This window comes from Ambystoma mexicanum, chromosome 7q (genome assembly GCF_040938575.1).
Source record: "Ambystoma mexicanum isolate Mex_15411 chromosome 7q, UKY_AmexF1_1, whole genome shotgun sequence".
NCBI lineage: Eukaryota > Metazoa > Chordata > Amphibia > Caudata > Ambystomatidae > Ambystoma > Ambystoma mexicanum.
This window is the reverse complement of record NC_090941.1, coordinates 170539180-170554291: the sequence shown is the minus strand read 5'-3', so window position 1 is coordinate 170554291 and position 15112 is coordinate 170539180. Positions and strand designations below refer to the sequence as shown.

General features: G+C 47.1%; 1 protein-coding gene across 9 annotated transcripts in view; it reads right to left on the bottom strand.

Annotated features, from left to right (window-relative positions):
- Positions 1–15112, bottom strand: part of DOCK9 (dedicator of cytokinesis 9) — a 2709375-nt gene that overhangs the window by 930078 nt on the left and 1764185 nt on the right. For all 9 annotated transcript variants that reach the window (XM_069639825.1, XM_069639823.1, XM_069639827.1 and 6 more), the window contains one exon: positions 4191–4307. In XM_069639825.1, coding sequence (XP_069495926.1) covers positions 4191–4307 — 117 coding nt within the window. The remainder of the gene's footprint in view (positions 1–4190; positions 4308–15112) is intronic.

The window sequence follows — 15112 nt, the reverse complement described above, 5'->3', positions numbered from 1 at the left end:
AGAGAGACGTCCATGGTGACTATTCTCCTGGTACAATGGAACTTGAAAGTGAGTCCCCAGGGCGAGATGTAGCCATACGCCCTACCACTTTATCGCCTGACGGAATTCCTCTTTGAGGGAGATCTTGTCCGCAAAGGTCCCCGATACTTGCATCCACCTCGCACCCAGGAAATCCTGGAGAGGCCTCATCTGAAGTCTGCAGAGGCGAACGAGGCTGATGCAGGAGCAGATCATACGCAGCAGCGACTTGATGGCTCATACTATTGCTGTCTGTGCCGATGACAAGTGTTGTATTTTCCCTTGTATGGCCACCACCCTCTCCTCCAAGGGGGACGCAAAAACACATTACTGTGTTGAGTCGGGCACCCAGAAACAGCACGTTCTAAGATGGCATCAAGCAGGACTTTAGATAGTTTATGGAGAATCCCAACTCTGACAGCACACCTACGATCCTTGATATGTGCTTGCTCGCCAGATCGTGTGGGCGGGATCGTACGAGACAATCGTCCAGGTAAGGGTATATGTGGAGGCCCTGTAGACGAAGATGCGTTGCCACCGGAGCCAAGCACTTTGTAAAGACCCTCTGAGCCAATTTTGGACCAAAGGGCAGAGCCTTGAACTTGTAGTGCTGACCCTGAATCATGAATCATAGGAACTTGCAGTGTTTCTTGTGGAAGTAGGCGTTGTCCAGATCCAACGAAAAATCCCCTTCCTCCAACTGGCTAAGCACGTGTTGTAACGTGACCATCCAGAACTTTTGGGACTAAGTACTTGTTGAGATGACGTAGATCCAGGATTGGCCTCCAACCAGCTTTTTTCTTTCGAACCAGAATGTAACATGGCAGGCACCTCTCGCAGAAGCTGTGGCCAGTTTTGTTCCTGCTGAGGCACCGGTGGGATACGAGGACACCTACTTGTGAACTCCAACGTGTGCTACTGTTCCAGCGCATCCAGCACCCATTTGTCGGTGGTGATCTTTCATACGCTGACAAACTTCGACAGTCGGCCCCCTACTGGGGTGCATAAGTGGGGGCCTGAGACAACAGCTCTGTTCAGGCCTGCGTGGGGGTCTGGGCCCTACACTGCAGGCGGCACAGACACTGTCCTCCGCCACCGTAAGCTTGACAGCGACACCTGTATTCCTCTTGAGGGGAAGAGAGTGAAGGCTGTCAGTACAGGGCAGTATATCCTTTGGAAGATCTGCCAGGCTTTCCTCGGGACGAACAAAAGGACAGCCGACGACGTTGCAGGGTTCCCAAGCAGCAATCCATCTCAGTGTCGATCTTTATGGCTTCTAAAGACTCGTCGACAGCCTTCCTGAAAAGAGGTTTTCAACGTCAAACATCATATTTTAGCCTGAACATCCTGGTGGAAGTTCAACCATTCTTGTCAACGAAGAGACATGCCGTTGCCCACCTGACAGAATCCAGTGTCCGCGATGTCCACCGCCACTGTAATGGTGTGGTGTGAGGCACAGCTCTAGTGCTTCGACCTTCTTGTCCTCGGGCAGGAAGTCTAGAATAGGTCCCAGCTTATACCATAGTTACCGGTCATATCGGGACAAAGTAGCCAGGGCATTAGCCACCATGATGGTAGAGGCTGCAGTACAGATTATTCTCTTGCCCATTGCGTCCAGCTTCTTCCCCCTCCTGGTCCGGAGGTACCATGGCTGCAGACGATGGGTTCGCCGAGCGCTTCCTGGCTGTGGCCGAGACCACTGAGTCAGGTGAAGGCTGAGATCTTAAGCGCCTGGGAGCTGAAACTGGTACTCTCTACTTCTTCTCCAGTCTGTCACGCTTGGTTTCTTCATCAGCGCCAGGCCCTCCTCCCAGATATCCAGGAAAGGAACAAACATTACGGTCTCTCTTCTGGACATGCTCCGCTAGTTTGCTCAGGTACTAACTCGAACAGTTCAGAGGCCCTGGACATCCCCGGTGGGGAGGCCCTATGGGGTCGTCAGCATGTGGTGTTTCCCCGTCGGCTGGCACAAAGTTGTCTTCCTTGTCGGTGCCTGTAGCCGTGTCCGTGCCTGTGTCCGTGTGCAGAGTCGGAGCTCCAGGTGGAATCAGGTCGCGATGTGGCGGAGGGGTCGGGTAACTTTGAGGACCAGCACCCCCCTTAGACCTTCTGTTCTGACGAGGAGGGCTAACTTCGAAGGCTCCTGAGGGTACTGTGGTGGCGTAGGCCCCGGTGCAAGGGGCATCCTCTGCTGGATCTCCGTGACCAGTGTGTGTGTGTGTATAGAGTCATCAAAATATCCAGCGACACGTCCTTCAGTTGAGGGGTGAAAGGAGCCAGTGGTGTAGGGTCTGGACTGATGAGCCTCATTTTGCGTGCAGGGGCCCTAGGCTCACCGCCCTCAGATTATCCTCCTCCGTGGTCTGTATAGTATTCATCAGGCAAATCATCGTTGCCAGCGTTGGAGCTTGAATAAATCTGCTCTGGTTTTCCTGGAGCAGCATATAGGTCCAAATCCCATGGAGATTCCATCAGGGTTGTCTTGTCCTCCTCTCTTTCCTACTCCAGAGGTTTCTGGGCCGATACGATTGCAGGGCCTTTCCCCATCCATGTGGTGCCTGCTGCCTTTATTGCTGCTTCCACAGTTGTATCACATCTCGGGGGTAAAAGACACACGTGGGGTGGCCATCGTAGGTACCACTTTCACAGACACGCTCTCCTTTAATGCTGTCGTGATCGACGTCGGTGACGATGTGCTCGTTGGAGCTGTCATCGAATCGGTTGATTTGGAAGGATGAGAGGCCTTAGTTTTGGCAGGTCCTCCCTAGACTTCTCCCTCATCAGTTTGCTGATAAATAGAGTTTGGATGAGGTTAGGGACTTTCTCTTGGAAGAGGCGCCTTTCGTCGGCAGGCTCAACGTGGAGACTGATGGGGATAGCAGTTTGCCCGATTTGGAACCTGCATCTGCGGCAAACCCAGTGGAGCCAGCATTGCTGAGCTTTGCCTTCTCTTGGACCCCGTGGGCAGGGCGTCATCAAAGGATCTCTACCTCTTCCAGCAGGGAGATCGCTCCTCGGACTGGCCGGTTCTGGGAGAGGTATGGCCGTGCTTGGAGGCTGAGTCAGGGGCCTTGTTTGATTTAAGCCACGCTGCCAGCCTGCAGTAGCAAAACTTTCTTTGTTTTCTTTGAGAAGCCACGGCACATCTTGCATCCCTCCTCATCGTGGTCCAGATGCAGGCAATATAAGAATGTGTGATGTCGATCTTCTACAAATACGTTCCTTAATCGTGCAGAATTTGAAGATACACCTGCCTTCCTTCTTCTCAGACATGGTTGAAAAGGCGCGAAGTAGGCCCAAGGCCGGGCCTTCTTGAAACTTTGATGGACGTTCCGACGGTGGATGAAGATTTTCGCCAGCAGTGGATCCCCGCTGTCGGTAGATGTCCTTTGATCGAAACCGAGGAGTAAAAAAAAATCAGTCAAAATGAGTACACCATCTATGGAAAAACTCGAAAATGTAAAAAAATAGCTAAGAGAGCAAAATGAGGACTCTCACCACTAAAGCGTGCAGTAAAACTCTGAAAAAGCCCAACATGGGTGGAGCTTAGGGAGAGGGCTGTCATTGAATGGGGGCAGTATGGCCCAGAGGACAGTGATTGGTTTAGAGGAGAAATACAGTTTTAAAGTGAAACAGTTTTTTCTTTTACAGAGGATTCCCAGCCTGACGACGAAGCATATTCATGAGCATGTGAATCCCTGCACAACGCATGAAGGTTACCAAGGAAAGCACATCCTCTAATCATTACATTACAAATGTATGGTATTCAGTCAGAGAACACAAACCCATTATATCATAAAAGATTAGTGGCTCAAATTCGATTTGTGCAATTCCCTGGAGAAAAAAAACAGACCACACAAACAAAACATGTATGCTCCAAGTCGTTCAGACCATGGCAGTAAGAACAGTTACCAGCACCCCTCATTTTGTCATGCTAGAGTCATATATTAGTTTAACACTGTGCGGTTGCGTACGTCACTATCCGCAGGACTTCCTATTTAGGCATGTGACATACGTGCAGCATCTGCTTCACGTGGTTATTTGTCAATGCCATATTATCAAAATTGACACTTTTTGTAAACATGTCATTCCTTACATTTATGGATAGTCCCTATCAACAAAGAAAAAGTAGCTCAGGAAATACCAGTGGAAAAAAAACGTATTTGACTTACATTATTGGAATGATTGGCTGGAAAGGGGGACACTTCCTTGACGTTGATTCGTTGCACATTCTCTACTAGCAGCCCAAACAATGGTAGGTACAACGTGGCAATTCGTGCTTGCTGGCTCTAAAATATGAAGATAAGCCAATCAATGAGGTTCGCAGAATACGTGGAGAGCACTTTCGATTTTCGCATAACCACAAACAAATATATGATATGATATATATTTTATTTGTATCCGCTCGTACACAAGTGTTTCATATGAACACAAACACATTTTATGTGAGAGAGAGCGGGAGGTAGGAAAAAATTGCACTTAAGAGTGTGTTAGTAATAGGGAAATTAAATACCAATCGACAATGTTGCTAATTTTGGGGGCATGTTACACAGGCATGGAAACCCGACATTCAGAGCAAAATGTACACGATTGAGGACACGATCCTTTCACGACTCAATAGTGTCAGTGCAGTAAACATTCTGGCAATATTCTGGCAAAGACAAAGGGCAGGTGGAAACCACAAGAAATACTGCTTTAGTGATAGAATTACAGAGCTCTCCTGGATAATGATGGCATCCGTATCCCTAATTAGGGTAATTTCCCAAGTGTGTGCAGTAACTTCCACGAGAGAATCGTCATTCACGTGTTCTCACTGCACAGGCCTAGAATATGTGTGCTTCAGTGCGCTGCTGGAAACAGCCATAACTATTCAGGCACTTTCTTCACGCGAGCAGGCGGTAGGCGAATAGCAGAAGTGTAAAAGCATCTCCCTGTTTTTCTATGCAACCATTTTGCTCATTGAAAAGGTACTTATTTTTTAAAAGCGTTCAGCTCACCACACCGATTAATTGGCATTTTGGAACAAGAGAAAACGGCAAATTAACGAACACAGTGAGAAACAAAAAGATCCGTAGAAACAGCAAATGCGCAAAAACTACAACATTATGCACTAAGGGCAAGCACACACACAAAAGAACAATTTCCGCACCGGCTGCCCTAACTTTACCTAAGCCACCCCCCTTCTCGCTGGCTAAAGTGAAATCATCTGTACCCTAGTAGCAGGCATCAATGCCAGGCAGGTATTGAACAGTGTCCCTCTACAGACCATGCCCTCTACTGCATCAGGCTTTGACATCATTGAGCTGTGTCACGTTGCAGATGACACCACTGTAGAGGGAAGCAGGTGGTGAAAATGTGTGGATGACTGGCCAGAGGCGTTAAAGAGGCATCACCTAGAAGCTTCAATTACTGTTCATTCAGAAGAATCAGAAAAAGTGTGCCCTTCTGCGAGGCAAGTAGGTCAACCTGGGGAAGGGACTAGATGAAGACTAGTCACTGGGTAACAATGAAGTTGGTATGCACTATTACATAGCTTGCTCTATCTGCCGATCTACATATCCCTGAATCTGCCAAGGTGGATCATGACAAGAGAAATGCATTTTCCAAAAGCAAACGGCCAAAGCCAGCAGATATATAGTAATAGCCCGATTTCACTTCAGGATATCAGGTCAGTCAGTAAGCCCATGTAAACCAAGGCCATCTTCTGGAGCATTCCAAAAGGACATTAGATGCATGCAAATTGCTTAATTCTTGAGAATGTAGATAGCAAACTTCATGTCCTTGTCTCAAAAGTCTCTTAAAATTCCAAACAGTTTATGGTGATGGCTGACTTTCCAAGCGAGGGTGTGCGAGGGCTGTGAAACGGATATTATTATAGAACATCAATATCCAGACACTACCTAGAGATGGATGCTAATATTTCACCTATGAACATTAAGGTAGCATTTCCATAGAGATCTGCAGTTCGATCCCCCTAAAGACGAAAACTCCCGCAGTGTGCTATGAGGAACACCCACAAGAAAACCACCTTGGCCAATCTGAGACCCATGTGCATGTCTGGCTTCTCAATGGAAAGTGTAATCTACATGTTTAATGGTGATAACTCGGGGGTGGGGGGTTGGGGAGGGTACATGGACAGCACTTGATTGCTGTAGTAGTGAGCACTGTGAGGATTCATGTTAGCCTAGGTAAAGAAACTGTTGATCCCTAAGTGAAGCTTGACTGCATCTGACCTGTTCTTGGAGCTAGGCCAACTACTCATGTACATGTATAAAATATTTGGAAATCAGGGTTTAGTAAAAATAAAAAATGAAATAAAAAATGCATGAACATTTTTTATACAGACCAGGAACCGTACCACTATAGAGAGGTGGTGCAGCAAGTTAATAATTTTGTTCTGATGACCATGTACAACCGGCAGATAACGATTCAAATACCGGCAAAGCAAATTCAGCTAGATATCCTTCTCAGGTCAGTACATTAAGTACAATTAAACGTGTAACACCACCACATATTACAGTGCTTGGGGGGTATCCAGTGATTACAATATTCGTTGTGCCCCAGCCGAGGAGAAAGATCTGCCCCGAACTCTCGGCTTGGAGAAGCGTCTGACCCTCAGAGAGTTGGAGGTGGATGAGCGGAGAGCTCGAGAATGAAGATGCTTTGGAAGAGAAAGTTGGAGATAGAGCGGTCCCAGGCCCAAGAAAGCCTTGTGGGTAATGCAGAGGGTCTTGAAGTTGATCCTTGCAGGCAGCCAGTGAAGAGATTTCAGAGCTGGAGAAATACGATCCCTGGGCTTGAGGCCAAGGACAAGTCTTGCAGTCCTGTTCTGGATAAGGCGTAAAGGTTGAAGAGTAGAGGCAGGAAGATTTAGAAAGAGGCTGCTGCAACAGTCCAGCCGAGAGAGGACCAGAGCTCTGGAGACAGTGAGCTTCTGGGGGAAAGTGAGAAAAGGAAGAATACCTCAGAAGAGGTGCAGCTGATAGTTTGACTTCTTGGAAACGTCAGAGATGTGAGGAGAGAAGGAGAGGGTGGAGTCGAAGATGACACCAAGGTTTGAATGAGCAGAAAGAGGACAGAGTGGGCAGCCAGTGAGAAAGAGGAAAGGAGGGAGCGGGTGTCCCCATGAGGAGGATCCCAGTCTTACTGGCATTAAGGCAGAGATCATTGGCGGCACACTATTCCAGAATTGCGGCCAGACCGTATGGCATGAGAGAAGACGCAAAGGTGGCTGAGGGGAGCCTGAAAGAGAGCGGAGTGTCAACCGCATAACATTGAAAATTGGAGGAGAAAGTAGCGATGCGGTGGGCAAGAGGTGCCAGGTAGTCGTTGAAGAACCAGGGAGAGAGTTTAGACCCCTGGGGAACACCACAAGTAGAGAGAGAGGTAGAAGAGAGGAAAGACCCCAGTTGAGTCTGAGAGAGTCGGTCAGTAAGAAAGGAGGTCAACCACGCCAGGGCCCGATCAGTAATACCAAGGTTGTCGTGGAAACGATAGAGCAGGATGGCATTGTTGACCATGTCAAAAGCAGAGGACATATTGAGGAGAAGGAGGACAGAAGGGAGAGGATAGTCAAGTTTGTAGAGCATGTCTTCACGAGTGTTCAGGAGAGCAGTTTCCATGCTTCTAGCAGCTCTGAAGCCAGACTGGTGGTCATGGAGGCAACCAACAGATTCAGTATGTAGATTAAGATGGGAGATGACCATCTTTTCCAAAAGAGTTTGCCCAAGAAAGGAGTGATGGAGATTGGGAGTTAGTTAACCAGAGAGGAAGGATCGGACGAGGGCTTCTTTAAAAGGGGGCGCACAAGAATGCTTACGGGGCAGGGGGAAGTTCCACTGGCAAAAGAGTGATTGCAGAAATCGGCCAAGGCTGGAGCAAGGGAGTTGATGTGGTCCTTGATTGTTCTGGATGAGCAGGGGACAACCTGCTTTGATGAGACTTTTATAGATCGGGCTTGTCTAGAAACATCGTCGGGGGTGAACAGGGTAAAGGAGGAGACAGGGCAAGTGTAGGGAGGGGCAAGTGACTGGCCATGGGCACTAGGGAAAGGCCCCAGACAAAATATAGGAAGCGAAGTGGAGATAAGTGGAGTTAGCAGGAGGAAAAGCTGTATGTTGCCTCTCCATGTGGATTTTGCTGCTGTCGGAGTGCCGTGACTGAAAACGCTGCTGGTGCTTTAAGAAACTGGTGAACTTTGGCCGCCGCACCCCCACCTACCAAGAAGTAATACTCCTACTTAATCTCCCTTCCTCCGCAAAGGAGAGGAGAAGAGTGGTGGGGTCGGAGCCTGTTACAGATGACTGTGTGTTTCCGCAAAGGAAGGGTTTAATCAACACAATGATTAATGGATTGTTGCCCCTGATGAAACCTGCTAGGAGGGATCTATTAATGCCCAGGAAAGATGGGGTGGGTGCCCACCCTGGGCTCTTGGTGTTGGGGGCAGAGTATCAGGCCGTTGTGCCAAACTCTCATGCTGCCTTAAACTCCAGTGCCTTGGAAGCTCCAGCACCCCCCCTGGAAGATAATGATGGGGAGAAGAGGATGGGAAGCCTGGGTGGTGGGGCGCCCTTGGAGCAGGATGCTCTTTCTCCCAGTATAAACTCCTGCTTGCAATTGGCGGTCCTGAGTGTCAACCCTTCAGGCGCTAGAGGAACAAACGAGGAGCTGGCGAGTAAACTGGCCAATGATCTCTCGGACCTCACTGTCAAAATTGCCAAACAAAAAAGACTAGGTTTGTCCAGGATGAATGAATGCCTTAGACTCTTGGACTAATCCCTCCTGGAAGCAGAGGATTTGGTGGACAGAGCGGCCGATGCTCCATTGGAGCCGAATGAGGCTGGGGAAGGGGATTTAAGGGATTGTATCGATTCCCCAAAGAATGGGGACTGTGCTGCACTGTCAGAGGGGGACGAGCCAATGGAAGCTCCCCTAGTGGGAGTGGTTGGCCCTCTTACTAACAGTCCTAATTTACCCCCGGTGGTAAATAGCACCCCAGTTGGGAGAGATTTACAGCGGTCTTCTTCAGGAAGCGAGGTGCCATCAGAGTCGTCCTCATCCGGGAGTTTGTCTCCAGACTATTCCCCCCAGGATTTACGAACAGCGAGGAACAAAGAGAAGAGCTGTGGATGGTGGACAAGGGGTGAACCTAATGCAATTGCAGCACCTTGTCATGGCTCCCCCGTCTATATCCTTAGGGCCCGTCACGAAAGTATATGAGAATCTGCATGAGTCTATCCAAACCCAATCAGCCTTGATTGGTGGCCTTTAAGAAAAAATGCAAAACATGGAAGCTCTGGCAACAAGTGTTGACAAGAGACTCGATAGGGAAGTCAAAACCTCGCTGATGGGGCAAAATAGACTATGCGACTTGGCTTGTCGTGAATCAGTGGACAAGTCCCTCATGATGGAAGCCCTCTTACAAGATTTTAAGTGGATGAGGACTCAGATGAAAGGTTTGACGAGATTTCCGTACCCCGTGAAAGAAAATGTGGCTGAATCATTTAGGGTTTTGCCATCCGGACCGGACGGGCCTGAGCCTGCAAGTGACCTGACGGGGGATAAGGCCCCCTCTGCAGCGAAGAACGTCTTTTCAGTCTTCAATACAACAAAGGACCCTAAACCTGTGGGTGGAACGGAGGAAAGTCCTCTAAAGGATGGTTTGGACAGTGCTGTGGGTATGCCACTGGCAAAGCAAAAATCAAAATCGGCAACAAAATATGCCATCGAATGCAAGAAGGAAGGCAAAGGGCTCGTGGGCCTTCCTCAGGAATATTAGATCACCACCCATGCTGCTTAGTCCCCCGGCTTCGAAGAAACCTAGGAGAGATCTGCCCCCCCCTTACCGGACATCCGTACAGGGGAGCTGAGCCTGTTAGTGGAAGAACTGGAGAGAGCTGATGAAGATGCCGAATGGAAAGACATTAGTAACTCGGAACCAAGGGTACCAGGGTTGCATCCGGTAGATCAAGTGTCAAAGGAAAAGTTCTTACCGGCTGAGGTCCCTGCAAAAACTCTGCCGCTGGGCCATAAGATAGAACAAAAATTGATGCCTGGTGAAGCCTCTGCTCTCTTCAAAAAGGGTGTGAATAAGTTGGAAAAGGACCTGTGATTCTTCAAAACACTTGAACAAAGAAGGATGGCCTTGCTTATTGTCCCCTCTAAAACTAAGGAGAGTTTGGTCTATCCCAGCCAAAGACCTATTGATGAAAAGGATCTCGGTTTGAGGTTCCTGCGGGAAATGAGAAGAGGTGGTTTGGGGGCCACAAAAAGGAATAAGACAGTAAAGCTCGGTAATACAACGGCACAGAAAGGGACTGAGATGGGAGGTCGTCAGAGGGGGGGGGGGGTAGATGGAAAATCTCAAGCCGCCGCAAAAAATGGAAGAATTGAGTCTGAAGGTTTGTTTGGAAAGGACGAAGAGTGATTCAAAGATGTTCTTGTTGAACAGAGGAAATGTTGTGCGGTTGGTTAATACCATAGCTCCGAACCTCAAATTTGCGACGGAGGATATTCAGATTGTGGAGTTTGTTGAAGAAAAAAAGACAGACTGGATTATACTGCATCCCTCTTCCCAAGGCAAAAAGGACTCCTTGCTGGAACTCAGAGAAAAATTCTTACCCCTCGGATTTGATCTAACAGACTTTCATGCTCAATTGAAAATGAACTGGAAATTGGCGACCTCTACAAGGGCCCCGAATTTTGGAAACCCAACTCGGGGCGCAGAACAGAAGAAAGAAAGTGGTAACGAAGGATCCAGAAGACAATCTAAAGAGGTGGATCATGCGATTAACAAGAAAGATGTACATTTTCACAAATGTATAGTCGCGAATCATGGAAAGTTGAAGGCCTTAACTTCTCCCTCTGCTACTACACCATCCTGGTCATGGTTATCAGGGGCATTGATCCGTACGGATGATGTTAGGCTGTGGGGGAAAATAAGTCAAAGCTATTGAGGATTGACTGTTGGAACACTAGAGGGTTCCGAAGCTTGTTTGGGGGTGGGATGCTGGCTTTGGTTGATCTTGATATCCTCGTGTTCTAAGAAACTTGGTTAAGGGAGCCTCCTCAATGCGATGGGTATGTGGTGTCTTTAAATCCGGCACCAAAAGGGCTGTTGGCCCGCCCATTTTTTGGATTATTGATGATGATGAAGAACGATTTGGGTTGGTCAGTGACAGCAACCAAATGCCCCGATCCTTATGTCCAAGCATCTACTTAAAGAATGAACAGGATGGTGTGGCATTTTCTTGGGTTTTGACTAACGTTTATTGGCAAGTCAATATGGGGAAGGAATTGCATTTTATGAAGGCGGCAACTAACCTGATTGATGATGAAGCAGTTTGTTAGGTGGAAGGAGTTAAGATAGTGCTGTGTGGTGACCTTAATATCAAACTGTTGGACAAGACAGGGAAAGTGTGTGATAAGAAGGAATGAAATGAAAGAGAAGAATTGGGTGAGGAGTATGAAGTCGAGAGAAATGCACTTGGTAAATGGTCAAATAGAGGGAGATATCCCTGGCCGCCCGATATGGAGGAATGGATCATTGACATCTTGCATTGACTATTGTTTTCTCTCTAATAATCTTAAGGAGAGTATTGAGACCTTTGTGGTTAGTCCCCAGTCCATCAGTGATCACGATTTACTGACCATAAGTTTTTGGGGTGGGGGAGTCAGGGATCGGAAGGACGTAATGGAAGAGGTTGAATTAAGGAGTTGTGGGATTCGCTTAGATTGAAAGAGTATGAGGTCAGGAGGATTGATAGAGATTATAATAGTCAATTGTTGATTGACCCTGGGAATATTGACTATAGGGGGCTCCTAAAAGTTTTCTAAGCCAGGAGTACTGAAAGGAGATTTGCCATGGTCCAAGAAACATGTCTATGACTGTGATTTAGTTACAAAAAGAAAATGTATGCATAGAGCATTGAAACAGCTAAGGGGAGACTCCGGTTCTGGGAAAAAAGAAATGATAAGAAAAGTCTGTCAGACCTATAAAAACTGGTGTAGAAGCACTCAGCATTTGCGTCTCCAGCATGATGCCGAGTGCATGCTACAAGCGGTCTGTAAGAAGGAATCTAGATCTACATGGGAGCTAATCAACAATGGTGGGGTGTTCCGCCATGAGAAGTCTTTGGTGATGGTGGCAGAGAGAGATTGGATTAACCACTACCAGTCCTTGTTCTCTGACCCGGGTGAGGGTCTGGCTATTGCTAAAGTCAGGGATAGGGGGGGGGGGTGGAATTTTGCCCTGGATGACCACGATGTAAGCCTTATGATTGGAAAGTTCAGTGCCTCCCGTGCAGCTGGTCCCGATGGGATCTCAAACTACGAATTAAAAAAGAACAAAGACCACTGGGCAAGTGTTGTCCTAACAATGTTTAGACAAATCATGACTAACAGAGCGATCCCAGAGTCTTGGAAGGAGGCCTTAATCGTGCCCATTTTTAAAAAGGGCGATAGTTTTTAGGATCAGTCCTATCGTCCTTTTGGATGCTTTGGGAAAGCTTTTTGCAACCCTTCTCCTGCGTGATCTGAAAAAATGGGCAGATAGGAGTGGCATTTTAGACCCTAGGCAAACTGGTTTTGTGAGGGGAGTGGGCAACTCCTTAAAACGCTTCCTATTGAACTTACTTAAGGAAAAGAGCTTGGAAAAGGGACCGACACTGTTCTTGGCCTTAATGGACCTTGAACAGGCGTTCCATAGTGTTCTCAGGAGCCATCTGTGGGCAAAATTGCATTTGTGGGGTTGCCTGGGGGATCTCGTAGAAGCAACTGAAGCACTGTATACTGACACTTTGGTGCGAATTAGGCTCTGTGCAAGGGGAACGCTATCCAGTAAAATCTCTACCTATCAGGGACTGAAACGGGTGTGCCCTTGCCTCGCTACTGTTTGCCTATATATATCTGACTTGGGATTGTCCCAGGAAAATGTTCATGCCTTTCCGCCAACAGTAAATGGAGCCCAAGTACCGTGGATTCTCTTTGCGGATGACCTGGTCGTCCTCGATTGTACTCCCATAGGCCTTCAGCGTTGTCTCTGAGCGTTTGAATTATGTCTTAAGAGCAATGGTATGAAAATCAATGCAAGAAAATCTAAGGTTCTCCTGATGAAGAATGCAAGAAGGGTAAAGAAAGAGAACTTTACCTGGAGCGTGGGAGGAAATCCTTTAGAGACGGTGGACTCAATAGTCTACTTGGGGGTCACAGTCAATAGAAATGCTGATGAGGCTGCTCACTATGCATATCTATGGCAGATAATGATTCCTCTGGTGAACCAGGGTAGGGTGCTCCACCGGAAGTTTGGTAAATTCACATTAATTCCTATCATTACCTTCAACAAACAAAAGGTGGCACAGATCCTAATTTATGGAGCTGAGGCGGTTCTCTGCCTCTCATGTGACTGTTGGGAGAAATTGGAGGGTCATTTTTGGCGTAAGATATTATGCCTGCCAAATGATCTCCCAATGTGTAGAATTAGTTTTGAACTGAGGCTCCAGTCTTTGGAGTCAGTGGTAGTTTGGAAGACACTATCACTGCAATAGGAAATGTGCCTTAGAGAATGTTGAGAAATCGTTTAAGATCTTGGCCTTGGAGAATAGGGTGGTAAATAGACCATTTGAAGAATGGAGAAATAAGGTGGAAGCCCTTATGTGGGACAAGGATGTGTCTGTAAATTTGTTACTGTGTAATCCAATGAGTGTGAGACAGAAGCTGTTGCTCCGAGATTGGATTACCACTATGGATCAGTGCAGTGGTCTAAAGTCCAAAGAACTACTGTCCGTTGAGTGGGGGAGAGTTAATGCACTACCGAAATGTATGGTACATTTCCCGCCCCAAAATATCTGGACCTTCCTCTTAGGTGTCGTTTAAATATCTTACACACAAGAGAGATTTTGTTTAAGAGAAAAATGGCGGGGATCGGTATTGTAAGAGTACCTGCCATGTGGAAACCCCCGAGCATCTAGTAATGAACTGTGAAGCTGTGATTGAGATTCGAGTGCTATATCTAGAGGAGACCTTATGGATGGAATCAACTCTTTCAAGAGGGGAATGGTGGAAGTGGATGTTAATTGGTGATCAGCCCAGGTTGGTTATAGCTGTGATGAAAATGCTTGAGGTTGTGCTAATCAATCAGGGGGAAAAAGGGTGGAACGGTAGGGCTTAAGGGATTTTTGGTTGGCTGATGCTGATTCTAACTGTCCAATTGTCGTTTTTGATATGGTATTATTTTGTGAATTAGTGGATGGGATTTTGCTGTAGTTGTGGATGGTATCTAGAACGGAAATGTAAAAAGTTTTATTTATAGTGGAATGGTTTTTTGCTGTAATTTGTGGATTTTATTTTGGAACTAAAATGTTAAAGCTTTATTTTAAGTTAATGATTCTTTTATACATGTTTGACTTTTAACCAATAAAACATGGAAAAATAAATAAATTAATAAAGTAAAGGAAGCCTGCCAATCTCTGCTTGTAGTAGGTGCCATTGGTGCAATCCAGGGTGCTAATGGTTAGAATAATGTCCCTGATAAAAATACTTTTCCAACCCTCAACTCAGCGGGTAATGAGGTAAAATCTAAGACGGATACAGAAAAAATCATACGTGTAGCGAGCACTTACTGCTCTGTTCCCCCTCCACCACTGATGTATTCCAGGGGTGCAGGGATTCAAGGGGCAACCACGACAACTAGCAAGGCTACAACCAGGTTGGGCTGGGCCTCCCATATGTCATTAGTTAAAAGCAGAAGGCACATGGGTTTAATGGCAGGAGGGTCACTTTACCTTCATAAAGTCCCCAAACTGCTCCCAAACCAGCGCGAGTCCAGCGAAGCGCTCTTAAACAAATGTACCCAGTGGATACGAGCAGTGAGAGTCTGTACATTTATTTCAAGGGAGCAAATTGTACGATGCACCAGGCTCTATGGCCAAGGAAATGTTAATGACTATCAGAAGTATTAGAAGAGACCATGGTTTGGCAGAGAGTCTACTGAACTTCAATAAGAGTTATGCACCTCTTCAACAGAACCAAGTCTGCTGGCCTGTGAAAATATGCTACAATGGACCGCGCTCTCGAGAGCAAAAGTTGCCCCACTTGG